Source organism: Poecilia latipinna, unplaced genomic scaffold (assembly GCF_001443285.1).
Source record: "Poecilia latipinna isolate Pla-1442-1.1 unplaced genomic scaffold, P_latipinna-1.0 Scaffold1972, whole genome shotgun sequence".
NCBI classification, from domain to species: Eukaryota; Metazoa; Chordata; class Actinopteri; order Cyprinodontiformes; family Poeciliidae; genus Poecilia; species Poecilia latipinna.
Genome location: NW_015114588.1, coordinates 154,460 through 166,995, shown reverse-complemented (window position 1 = coordinate 166,995; position 12,536 = coordinate 154,460). Strand labels below are relative to the sequence as shown.

The 12,536-nt window shown below is 45.9% G+C and overlaps 1 protein-coding gene across 1 annotated transcript in view; it reads right to left on the bottom strand.

Annotated features, from left to right (window-relative positions):
• Window positions 1–896: 896 nt before the first annotated feature.
• kdm6ba (lysine (K)-specific demethylase 6B, a) overlaps window positions 897–12,536 on the bottom strand; it is a 54,609-nt gene continuing 42,969 nt past the window's right edge. The window contains exons 4-23 of the mRNA XM_015015978.1: window positions 12,259–12,380; window positions 12,012–12,135; window positions 10,979–11,074; window positions 10,586–10,859; window positions 10,416–10,469; window positions 10,085–10,255; window positions 9,821–9,988; window positions 9,181–9,726; window positions 5,401–8,765; window positions 5,162–5,288; window positions 4,932–5,037; window positions 4,143–4,443; window positions 4,002–4,070; window positions 3,614–3,762; window positions 3,392–3,506; window positions 3,117–3,304; window positions 2,894–3,035; window positions 2,660–2,786; window positions 1,836–2,006; window positions 897–1,742 (exon numbers count right to left, since the gene is read on the bottom strand). Coding sequence (XP_014871464.1) covers window positions 1,725–1,742; window positions 1,836–2,006; window positions 2,660–2,786; window positions 2,894–3,035; window positions 3,117–3,304; window positions 3,392–3,506; window positions 3,614–3,762; window positions 4,002–4,070; window positions 4,143–4,443; window positions 4,932–5,037; window positions 5,162–5,288; window positions 5,401–8,765; window positions 9,181–9,726; window positions 9,821–9,988; window positions 10,085–10,255; window positions 10,416–10,469; window positions 10,586–10,859; window positions 10,979–11,074; window positions 12,012–12,130 — 6,306 coding nt within the window. The 5' untranslated portion in view covers window positions 12,131–12,135; window positions 12,259–12,380 and the 3' untranslated portion in view covers window positions 897–1,724. The remainder of the gene's footprint in view (window positions 1,743–1,835; window positions 2,007–2,659; window positions 2,787–2,893; window positions 3,036–3,116; window positions 3,305–3,391; window positions 3,507–3,613; window positions 3,763–4,001; window positions 4,071–4,142; window positions 4,444–4,931; window positions 5,038–5,161; window positions 5,289–5,400; window positions 8,766–9,180; window positions 9,727–9,820; window positions 9,989–10,084; window positions 10,256–10,415; window positions 10,470–10,585; window positions 10,860–10,978; window positions 11,075–12,011; window positions 12,136–12,258; window positions 12,381–12,536) is intronic.

Sequence of the window (12,536 nt, the reverse complement as noted above, 5' to 3'; positions counted from 1 at the left end):
AAGTGACCAGATGAGATCATTTTTCCACTGGTTTTAAGCAGATGTTGGTTACTTGGTTACTTCTGCAAATGTTACCACCAAATCAAATGATCTCAGTATGAAGCTAAACAACTGAATGTGGTGAACTTTTTCACTGAAAGTCGGACCATTTGTCTGGATTTATCAAGTGTTTATTTAATTAATAGTCATAGTAATGTCACACAAATTCACAAGTGTTTAAGACATGTTCTGGCTCAGTTTGGTGTGTGTGTCTGCAAGTAGGTCTGTGTGAATTCGCTAAAACAGTGCAGTTATAAATAAATGACCACAAAGAGAAGGAAAAGGTAATATTGCAACAGGAAAAATAGATTTCTCAATTGTAGAGGAAAAAAAAAAAAAAAAAAGATTGTTCAAAAGAGAACATTTAGCACCATCTATCCCAGTATATTGAACAAATATCATAAAAATCTTGTCTAAAAGCCTCCTACGTAGTAAAAAAAAAATTACCATTTCTCAAAACACTTTGGAAAAATTAGTTTTTTTTTTTCCTTAATGAGGATACAAACACAGCATTCCATTAGTCATCTCTACGTGAGCAGTGTGTCTATCATCTACAGGAAAGGTGGTGTTATATTCAAGATAAAGATTTAATTCAATATATATCAGGAGAGAAAAGGCAGAGGTCGAGAGGCAAGCACCAGGAAAACAGCACCGTCCACCGCCACGTTTCAGTTCTTACAAAGCAGTCACCGTGTCAAAAAAAAGAGGAAAAACAATGTACAATTCATCAAAAAGGGAGAACATTAATATCCAATAAATAGAGAAAACATTTTTTTAAATTAAATGTACAATTGCTAAAAGAAAAAAATAACTGCATCCTGAAACAAGAGGTACAGCACACACCGGATTTTTCTTTCTTTTTTTTTTTTTTTTCTGGACAAAGTTCATACAGAGGAAGAAAAAAACAGAACAAAAGACCTGATGATGTGTGACAGCTGAGTATTAATCTCCAGAAGAAATAAAGTATAATTCATAAGAACAAGATTTACAACAAATACAAGCATCTGAAAAAAAAAAAAAACAACCAACTCAACCCCTCCCCTTAAAAAAACTGTTGCTAAAACCCGTATCTTTTGAAGCATTCCAAAAAATTGTAATTTTTAAAATACTTAATGCTTTAGAAAAATGTTCATATCTCTATTATTAGTAATTTTATTTTCTTTCTTTTCTAAATACAAGGCCAATGTGGTATATATCTAGGCTGATCTAGTTTAGAAAAAACAAACTCAAACAATAAATTATTTAGAAAAAGACAGCACCCCACGAAATTTTCAAACGGCATGTACAAATTTCAGTATTCAAGACAAACAAACAAAAAAAAAAAAAAAAGCGCCATTGAAAGTTTCTCCTCCACAGTTTGTTCAATGGCAGCACCAGCTGCCCTGCTGCCAGGGTTTCTGCTTCAGAGCACCATCTGAGAGTAAACTGGGATTTTGTTGGGGGCTTTTTTCTTTTTTTTTTTTTTTTTCACTTTTGATTTTGTAAACAGTAACAAGTAAACGTATTCAGCTGGATGATCAGCAAATCGTAGCAGTAGCAAAAAAAAAAATAAAAAAAATAAATAAAATAATGAAATGGTGGGTTTAGAAACCAAAATGAAAACTGTCTTTTCTTTTTTTTTTTTCTTGTCCTGGCGCTGCAGGAGTTTTGGTTATGGCTGAGGAGACCCAGACGGGGGAGCTCTGTCACCGAGAGGAGGACGCCTGGTGAGGAAGAACGAAAACAAAACCAGCCACAGTTAGACGGTTACTCTGAGACGGAGGACTCTCCAAACAGCTGGAAGGGTTTTTGCTCACCAAGCCGAAGGAATCGTACGCGCTCATGAGCTCCTCTATGCGGTACTGCTCCAGCACCACCACGTTGTTCAGGTTGGGGCTGCGCTGCCGGGCGCAGTCCTCACAGTGGACCACGTACGTCTTCCTGCTGCTGTTCTCACACGTCACAAACAGCAAGTTGAACACCTCCACCTGCGGCAGGACGAGTTTGTTTTGCACGTTAGCACGCAAAATATTCCTACGATGCGATATTGGTACGGCTTAGCAACATTTTGACACTGAATTCTGTTTTTAGATGAGTTTATTTTAGTTAATTTTTCATGAATTATGAACATAAACACCTATAAATGTTTAAACTGCCCCCTATTTTGGCCAGATAACTCCTATAAAATGAGAAACTCTTGACCCAACTATAACTCTAGTAGGCAGATAATTATTAGTCACAAAGCTGCATTAGTCACAAGTCTGATTTTTTAAAAATTATTATTTAAAATGTGTTTTCGCTGTTAAATTTTAAATTAATTCTAGACTAATTTGAAGAACTAAGATTTTTAGGTTTTAAATGGAGAAAAATTTTTTTTTTTTGAATGAGTAGGGATACATTTTCCTCTGTGGGATGTTTATGAAAATTTATGCTTAAAAAAGCAAGAAGTTTCTAACCTGGTGAAAAGAAAAATATATCTACTTTTCCTGTAGTTATTAGGACCCAATTGTAGATAAGAAAACCTCAGAAATTTTAAGTCTGTAGAGCATTGGGTACTTTGGGTTACGTTTCCATGAAAGTGAATATAATTAGCTTCACTGATTTAACGCGACATGCAAGCTGTTTCACGATGAAGACTCACATCACACTCGTTGCAGTAGTAGGCAGGCTCATCTTTGACCCGACTCTGATAGGAAATCTTCTTTCCCTCAGCTACCAGTTGGTCCCGTAGGATCTGGATGTGTTTCATGGACTGCAGCAGGCAGTGTCTGGAAAGAAGTTGGAAAATGTTTCTTTAAAGTGGCTTTGGGTGGTTTATATTTCATAAGTAGCTGTGGAGTAGCTTCTCAGTTTGTTCATTTTAATCTGCTCTTACTTGATCATTTTGTAGGTGTCTGGATCGGTGATCTTGACGGTGCGGGCCACGTTCCAGGAAACATGAATCATAGGAACGATGGATTTGACTTTCTTCACTTCGTTCCACTCAAACCTCTCCAGGGCCAGTTGGTACTGGTAGCCTGCAGGCATCATTTTGAACAATGAGACAAAGATCCTTGCAGATTCAATCTACGTTAAGCCACCAGAGGGCGCCCCCTTACCGTTGAGAGGTCCGACGTTCCAAGCAATGTTGTTGCACCAACCCACGGCCTGCACCCAGTGAACAGTACCGGCGTTGATCCACACCAAGTCTCCGGGCCGCTGGATGAAGCGATAAACGGGGATGTTGGCGCTGTAGAGGTCCTCCAACACTGGCCACCAGGACCCAGTTAAGTAGTCCACTCCATGCCTGAAGAGAGAAGCGAAAAGGTTTGTAATTGACTGAAAGATTGAAATATTTGATTACAACATCGTCATGCCATCTTCCTCTGCTCACTTTTCACAGAAGTCATTGATGGCCTCCCAGTAGTCTTCATGCACAGAGAACCACTCGCAGTCCCCAGGGCCGATGTTGATGTTCACTGAGCAGAAGTTATTATTTTCCTGGTGACCTGTTGAACAAAGCCACATTACATCAGCAGCAGCATTGGTTTATTGACCTGTGAGAAATGTCTTTCTGTGTTGTAGCATCTTTCTGCCATGTCTGAGTGTCTCTTACCAGGCGTCCGGCTGCCAGGAACCTTCATGTAGAGCTGGACGGTGTTCATGCCGAGGATGGTGTGCCCAACGTGGCTCAGCATGTTCCCGCTGGAGGCGACGCGCATGAACGCTGGAAGCTTCTGCAGCTCCTGAAGCTGGGCCTTCCACCTGAGCAGAGGTAACACACATGAAGCCTGCTTTCAGCAAACATTATTTACATACCACATGTTTCAAACAGGTTCCGTCAAAACTGGACATGAATGTCATCGATTTTGGGCTTTGAATGAGTCAAGCCTATACATTTATCTCTGATGTTTAAGCAAACGCCCAGTAACGAGTCGCGCCACGTGCTCTCTCTAGCCTGCAACATCCCTAAAAGAGTAAATAAAAACTGAGCTTCTGCTTACCTTTTGGGATCAGACAGGTCGATATTTGTGCCGAATTTGATGATCTTTCCAACAGGCTTCTGCTCCCCACTAAGAAAAACATTGGCGTTAGAACACGATTCAGATCTTTTAAATCTTTCTCTCATTTAGCGCCATACATACTTGTTGCTCTCTTTGGAGCCGTCTTTGTTAGCGTCAGCACCAACGAGCGGCTTCTTCTCGTCATCTTCGTCCTCCTCGTCGCTGCCTTTCTCTTCCTGGAGGCTCTCTTGGAAGCTGGAGGCCTGGTACTGGGCGTACTTGGCGATGGTGGTGTAGGAGCGGCTGCTTTCGCACGGCCACGTCTGACCGGTGCCGCTGGCGTTCCAGTTCTCGTCTGCAGGCTGCTGCACCTGAGTCCTCACCTCGACCGCCTGGTCTGCGCTCGCTTCCACCAGAGACTTTGTGGAAAAGAGTCCCAGGTCTGAAAACATTGAGAAAGAATGTTAGAACAATGACAGATTATAAGAAAGTGTGTTCCCATGGATATTAGTGATGACTTGAGACATTACAAGTCAAGAGTTCAGTGTAAATTGGTATGACATCGGGCTAAGTAAAACAGTCTTCACTGTAGATGTTACTGAAAGAAAAAAACTCAAACAGAGATATTTTTGGTGTTAGTGGGGATGTTTAAGTCTATCATAGCCATCTGAATAGACATTTTTATTTTGGATGTGAGAGAGAGAGAGAGAGAGAGAGAGAGAGAGAGAGAGAGAGAAAGCGCAAGACCGCAGGAGATAACAGGAAGTCTAAATGCGGTACATCAAAGATCCTGTTTTGGAAGTTACCGACTTCTGATCTTGAGGATCGTGATTGAGAGTCAGAATCTACATTCTCTTAGACAAACTGATGGGGTTTTTTCAGGTATTTTCATAATTTCCTTAATTTTGGGTGACAGGTTTGGTAACGTACTGAGTCGAAGAGATCCAGCTAGTCCCCTGATGACCGTAACAGGATTCTTTGGGTCTGTACAGAACTGCAGCAGGACCGGAGAGAAGGCATCCCTCTTGCTCTCCAACTGCAAACAAGAAAAAAATGATTCTTAGTCACCACAAGATGGCAGCACATGCTTTCATTGCTGTGGCTTTCTAACTTAACACACTTATGCTACAGATCAGAAGTGTGTTAAAAAGTTGACATACGTAGATGCTTGGTGTGGGGGGGTTGAGTTTCTCCCTAGGAATGGGTTCATCTGTGCTAATGATGGGTTTAACAGAGAAGGCTTGCAGCAGATACGACTCTTTGAATTTCCCTTTGATACGAGCCGACCTGAAATCACAAGGAGACCAGAACAAAATAAATGTGGATACGCTTTAGGATTTGATAGCTGAAAATACCGTTGAAGCTCTTGGAAAACACCTGAACCTCCGTGTGAACTTACTTGCAGGAGCGGATAATCTCACTTGCAGTGTTCTTGATGCTGATTTCTGCGAGAGGAATCCTCTTCTCCTCCACCTCAGAGGCAATGAACGTCTCCCTGTCCCCGCTTTCCACCTTGATGAGGCGAATCTTCAGCTCCTTGGGCGGCCCGTCCGACAGCGCCTTTAGTTTCAACAAGTCTTTGGAACCTAATAACGAGCCGGCGTCTGTGGCATTTTTGTGTTCAGAAGACACTTCCCCTGAACTCGAGGTCCATGCTGCACGCTCGCTAGAGGAGCCAGCGCCGTCTTTCCGTTTCTTTTTATCCAATTCACAATGGACCCGATCCTTCTCAGATTCTCGCCTCTGGAGATTGAGATCGCCCAGAACTCTGCGGTGCTTTTTCTCTTTGTGGCTCTTGCCGTCTCTGTGGCGTTTGTGGCTGGAGCTGGAGGATGACGACGAAGAAGAAGCATCGTCTCTCTTCTCTCTGTGCTTCTTCCTTTCCTTCTTGTCCTCGTGTTTCCTGCTGCTGTGGCTGTGACCATGCTTTCTTTTCTTGTCTTTGTGCTCCTTCACTTTCTCAGGTTTCCATCTGTCCTCCGACTTCACACGGCGATCGGATCTATCAAGTGAATGTCGACACAGCATGACTTCGCAGTTCTTCCCCAGCTCCTTCAGAGAAGACTCTGAGATGGTGGTCAGCTCTTGTTCGGTCTTGATTACCTTAATGGGCTTTATGGTTTTCCTCTCCTCCACGGAGTTCACCCTTTCTTCCATCTCTCCCTCATCTGTCCACATGTCACTGTCCTCCGTTTTTAGCTTCTTATCCTCCAGCAGTGAATGAGGAAAGGATTTCTGAGATGGGACAGAGGGGCTGAATGGTGGACTTGTTGAATCAGACGTGGGAGAACTGCCTTGCTGCTGGCGGCAGATATCAGGGCCAAGCGACAGCGAGGAGGAATATTTGACGCCAACCAGAGCGGACGGAGGCGGTCTCCCAAAAGGCCCTCCTCGATAGGCATACTTCTGGCTTTCCAATAGTGTTGCCAAAGACTTAAACGTACTATTTACCCCCGTCTGATGGAGGTGGGGTCTTTGAGGAGGCGGAGAACAAGACGGGGCTTCAGAGTCCTCCTCAGATTCTTCATCAGCTTCGCTTCTGATCTGCTCAGGGAGGCCATAGAGCTTAGCCAGGTCACTGTGGCGGTAGTTTGTATTCCCTACTCCAATTTCCATGTTTACAGTCGGCTTGGTGCTCAGAGGAACGTTCGGGGCAGCCTTATGGTAGTCCTCCTCTTCCTCAAGGGATGAGGTTCGGCTGCAAGGCGATGCCAGAGAGCCTTGCCGGCTGAGCACAGGTGGGCTTGGATTTGATCCCAAATCTTCCTGATTAGGCTGATGCTTTGTGGCTGGGATCAGGTCTGGGGCACACAGGTAGCTCTTCATGGGATCAGCACCTGGGATAAAGTTGTGTATGAGAGCTGCACACCCGTTCTTCTCACTGCTGTACAGTTCCTCCTCTTTTTTGATCGATTCATCCAGCATTGCCATAATGTTAGCCAGACCATCAGGGAGCATTGTGGACATTTCAGAGGGCTCCTCCTCAAACTGAGCACTGTCCGATTCGGTACCATTGTTTTCCCAACTGCTTTCAGTCAACTTTTTGTTGACTCCCGTGGTGACGGCTGAGCTTGATGACAGAGGCGGCAAGGGGAGGGTGTCTCTAGAAAATGCCTGATAAAGTTTGGGGGGCTCTCTAATTGCCACGGTAGGGAGGTCTCTCTCCCTGCCAGAGTCTTTGGATTGGTTGGGTGCTGCTTGCATTGCAGGGGGTTTGCTGGGGTGTACAGGCTGGTTCATCCCTGAGGTATTGAGTGTTGAGGGATTAAATGTTGTGCCACCACCACCATTGCTCCCCATCTCCCTGAGCCGCTGCTTCTCTCTGGCGTACTCAGTCTGCGGTGTGAGGGGAGGAGGGCGTAGCCTCTCTGTGGGGTTGCTGGGGGTCTGGGTAGTCGGAGCGGGAGGTAAACCGCCACGACTGAGCCAGGGGTACGGAGGTGATGCCTGGGAAATGGAGGGTGGTGCGGCTGAGGGAGGCGTAGGAACGGAGAGGGGAGGAGGTGGGGGCACTGTGGGGGTGTTTCCGGAGAGAAGTCTTTCCAGGTTTTCAATGGCAGTCTGCTCTTTTCCTTTAGCGCTGCAGAGGCTTTCCTCTTTCTTCTGCTCCATCCTTTTTTCCTCCTCAAGTTTTCTCTTCTCCTCTTTAGCCCGTTCAATTTCCCTCTTCTTTCTTTCCAGTCTCTCAGCTTCCCTCCTCTTTCGCTCCTCCTCTTGTCTCTCCCACTCTTTCCTCTTTCTTTCCTGCTCTCTCTTTTCCCACTCCAGCTTTTTCCTCTCTTCCTCCTGCTTTGCCAGTTCCCGTCTTTTTCTCTCCATCACAATTTTTTCCATTTCTCTTCTCTTCCTTTCCTCCTCCTGCTGCTGTTTCTTCTGTCTCTCCTCCTCCAGCTTTCGTCTCATTTCTAACTCTCTCTTTTGTTTCTCCTCTTCCTTTTTCCTCTCCTGCTCTTCTCGGTCTCTCCTCCGCCGCTCCTCGGCTTGCATATGCCCCTCCAGCTCGGCGTCAAGCTTGTCTAAAACATCTCCCATCGACTGAGGGACAGAAGTCAAAGCTTGTGGAGCGGAAAACATCTGTGTCGATGTGGAGTGCGGCTGATGATTCGGTCTGGATCCTTGAGACAAAGTGTTGACAGAAGGAAGAGAAGCTGGGCAGTATGTAGAAGGGGAGATGGGAAGAGGATTTGAATCTCTTCTTGTGATTACACTGTCCTCCACTCTTTGGTGGCCCACGGAGAACAGAGACGATGAGGAAAATGGACGAGGAGGTTGCTGGAGGTTAGCCTGAGCATAGTATGACATCTTCCCATTGGTAGGCGGGGATCTTGTGGATTCCTGGTGTTGAGGTTTGGGCTGGTCTTGTTGTTGAGTCTGGCCTCTCTGACAACCTGGCTGCAGCAGAGCACCCATCTGAGATTTGGGGCTAGTGGAGTTCTGGGTCTTTGGATCCATCATTCCTCTCCAACTGTTCTGACTCGTGCGGTTGTTCACAGAGCAACCACCAGGGGGCGACCTAGGCCTCGAAGAGACGTTAGCCACTGTCACTCTGTCTGAGCTGCTGGTGTAGCGGCTGTTAGTGCAGGAGGACAGAGACATGGGGGGGTTGGATGTGATGACAGGCATTCGGGTGGAGTTGGTTGGGGGCACAGTGGGACTGATGTGGCGCTGATGCTGATGGGGACCTGAAAGTCGACTGTCTACAACCTGATTGTGGCTCTGCTGGGGTTGAGGTAGCAGACCTGGAGGCGTGTAGACCCTCGACTCCTGAAAAACACACAAAATGTTACATCAGTTGGTGTTACTTCGAATTTTAAAGGCACAATTCACATTAGTAAAGACGTTTCTCAAGCTAAAAAAATGATGTGTTTGTTAAGGCTAAGGCAGGTTGGAGACGCAACATTCTTGAAATGGCTGGTGTGGTGTCTGATTTTATCAGCTACATCCCTCATTGTGTTGTATGCTGCCAGTTTTAAAGAGTCATCGGTTTCATCCAAAACAATGACAGAGTAAAACAGTTTGTTCTGGCTCTGTATACTGGAGAACTATGCTTTAGAAAGCAGCTGAACTCTAGCTATTACATGTTATGACGTTCAAACCAAATTGCTCAGTTTATGAAGCAGGTTTTGACATTTCTAGTCCATTACTGCCTCGCATACAAGCTTGACTGACTTCTACTCACCAGGGAATGACTGCTGGGTCTGCTCTGGTATCTCCAAGCCTCACTGGGACCACTTTGCTGCTGCTGAGGTACTGAGGTGCTGCTGGCAGGAGGAGGGGGTGGAGGAGCACCAGGGTGTCGTAGCCCCGGGTGAGGCTGGTAGTGGCAGTAAGGCACACTGCTGCTGCTGCTGTTGTTTTTGTTGCTGGTTGCAGAAGCGTTTGCTGGTGACGACTGAGCTCTTACCCGATGATCCTTGTCTCCCCTGGTTGGAGTAGGCGGTGTGTGGCCCCCACCAAGGGGGCTTCTCTGTTTGTTTAGACCACGGGGCTCCACAGCTTGGCAGGAGGGGCCCAGGTCCAGTTTGGAGCTTGGATTTGGGTAGGAGGAATGAGGGGAGTGATGATTCACAGCCTGAGGTTGTAGCACATCTTTCTGCAGGTGGGGAGCACATCCCTGGTGGTAGCCTCCCGGAGACGAGTTCGGAGGATGGGGTGAGAGGTTAGAAGGGCTGGAGGAATTGGGAGAGGTCTTTGAGGTGTAGCTGCACATCCCTTTTTTACTTTCCTGATCAACCAGAGCACAAGAAGGAAAACAATTAACCGTGCACCAAAACAATGAAGCTGAAAATGAAAGGTAAAGATTCTGCATCTGTTTGTACCTGAAACTCTTGTGGATGTTTTCTGTCAGACGTGTGGGGCTTCCACACGTTGTCCTTATGGATGGGGTTCCAGAAAGCAGGTTTCGGGGCGTGGTGGTGAGCTGGCGCCTGCTGTTGAGACGATGATGGAGACTGGCCAGAAAAATGCTGCAACCCTGAGTGGGACACCTGCACACAGATTGAAGCATTAAAAAACAAACCGAACAATCAGACACTGGAGGACAGGCAAGGTGACGGGATAAGTAGGAATACGCTGCTGTGTACCTGATCCAAACTCTTTCTCCTCTTGCTGGGACTGGGGTTGTCCTCGACTACCGGATGAGGAGGTATGTGATGGGACACTGGAGGAGTGTGTTGGATGACCGAATGCTCCCCCAGAGGAGGACCTGGTCTCTTCAGCTGACCCCCCGGCATCTTCCCTGGGTAGCCTCTCTGCTGAGTGCAGAAATTAACGTTAATAGAAATATCAGAGAAGCTCTGATATAGTTTAACTAGAATGTCTCTTGTCATTGAATCAGTGAATGGCATGACTTGGGTTTGTCTTTTGTCTATATAATGAAGAGACAAGGTCACAGCCAATTAGAGAGGCTCCTACCTGGTGCACCTGAGCCCGCATCTCTTCTCCCAGCAGTGGTGGACCCTGGGGATCCTGAAAACACCCCCCCAAACCAAAGCAGATGATGAAACCAACTGAAAAAAACACGAACGGTTCATTTGTTTCTTGAAGCATAGCAAGTGTCATCTTTGGTTTTCCCCCTCTCTCACCTTCAGCAGTGGGTTTGGTCGGTTAGGAGGAAGATGTGGGTTGAGCAGATGTGCGCCGCTACCAGGGTAGCCATTAAAGAGACGCATGGTGTGGTCGTTGGGCAGGGACAGAACCGGATGGGGATGAGGGGGATGGTGGGAGTCGTACTGCTGTTCCCATACTCTGTGAGGAGGAGGATGAAGATGCTGAGGGGGAGGCCTCTGCTGCTCCCGATGCATTGCTGGGAACATTGGTGGTGGTGGGAGATCAAGCTTTTCTTCTCCCCGCATCGGCCTGGATATCCAAATAAAAGTTGAACATTGGTGAGACATCTATAGATAACACATTTTTAAAACATCAAGAAGCCAATTCAAGGAGACCAGTACGTGAATTTTGTTTCTTGGAGCTCTTACCCATTACTTAAGTATTTACTGTGATGGTTTAATCCACCTAGCGCTCCAGGAGGTAGATGGTGAAGTAGCTGCGGTTGGTTCATTGCAGGCGAACACCTAATTGAAAACAGAAAAAGCAATGAATGGCTCAAAATCTGCTTTCAAATTCATACTTGAAGTTTTATGTCACAAAAATTGACCGACTCGGATTCTGAGGATGCTTGTACTGCTGAACTATAGTGATAATCACTGCAGCGATCTGCACTTCTAAAATGTATATTTCACTAAATCTGTGAAACATACTACCTTTGGGTGTTCAAGTACAGAAAAATCAATTGTTTTTTTTCTTCTTGTTGACTATTTAGTATATGGTGTGTAGAGAGCCATTGGTTGATAAATAGAATCAGACAGTTTTCAGTTTAATTGTTGACCATCCAGGAGAAACTCAAAAATGGTGCTGTTTTTCTATCAGTAAAGCTGATTACTTTTTTTTTCCTGATCAGACTTTTCACGTTCCAATCAGATTCTTAATTGACGCAAAGGCTCCAAGTTGAGGATTCCCTCTACGCATCACCGAACACGCAAGGTTGAGTTTTCACACAGGAGTAAGCAGATGCCAAAACGGATCGGGTTTGTCTTGGGCCTTCGGTGTGCCGTTACTGATGTTCTCAGAGTCGTTGAAATGTTTAGAAATGAAGAAGTCAAAGGAAGCAAAATATGTGTAATTTCTACTCCTGTTCATTTAGGTTGTTTAGAGCAGAAGTAGACTTCAGCAAATGCAGGCCGTTTTCGTTCTTTGCCAGTGGGTTTAATCATTTTTAAAACTTTTTCCTTAAAAGTAGTCGCCTCCACAAGATCGCAATTCATAACCTGGGGGTTTGGGTTTGTTGTTTAGGGAAAGAAATGAAAACTACTCCTTGGTTTTCAGGCTTGTAACTAAACCAAAGTGACATTTGGTTGGACTTTGGTCCAAGCTGCAGCTCTAGGCTAGATCTGGCACTTTTACAGTAAACAAAAGGGGAAAGATTGTGTACTGGTTGTCATGGTTACGAACCTGGCAGTTGGCTGCCAGGCGCGGCCGCTCACGGGATGCCATGGCCCCCGGTTGAGTCCGTCCAGAGGGAAGGAGTCCCGTGTGCCTCGCCCGCTTAACTGCTCCACTGTGTGATGCATCCAGCCTGGAAAATCAGCGACACCCACCTCACTAACACAAACACGCATTTTCTGTCCCACGGTTGTAATTATTTCAAACCCAGAGTCTCGTGTTTTGTTGCTCCTAAGAAGCTGTGACGGTTACTCACCAGAGTAGCCGTATCTGTGAAGCCCTCCACTGCAGCACAGAGAGGGCCTCACTCCAACACTGAGAAAATCGGCAGCGTCTGACTCCCCTCTCTTCAGCACCAGGAGACTCGAAGCCGACTGGCTGCAGAGAGAGAGAGAGAAACAGAAGAGCCTGTGTGAGAGTGAGTAACACAGAGGCTCATTGAAAAGTCAACAAATGCCACTGGGCTCTCTCCATTATATGGAGTAGTTACAGAGAGACAGTGTTGTGTCAGCTGAGAGGGGACGGGTAGGAGAG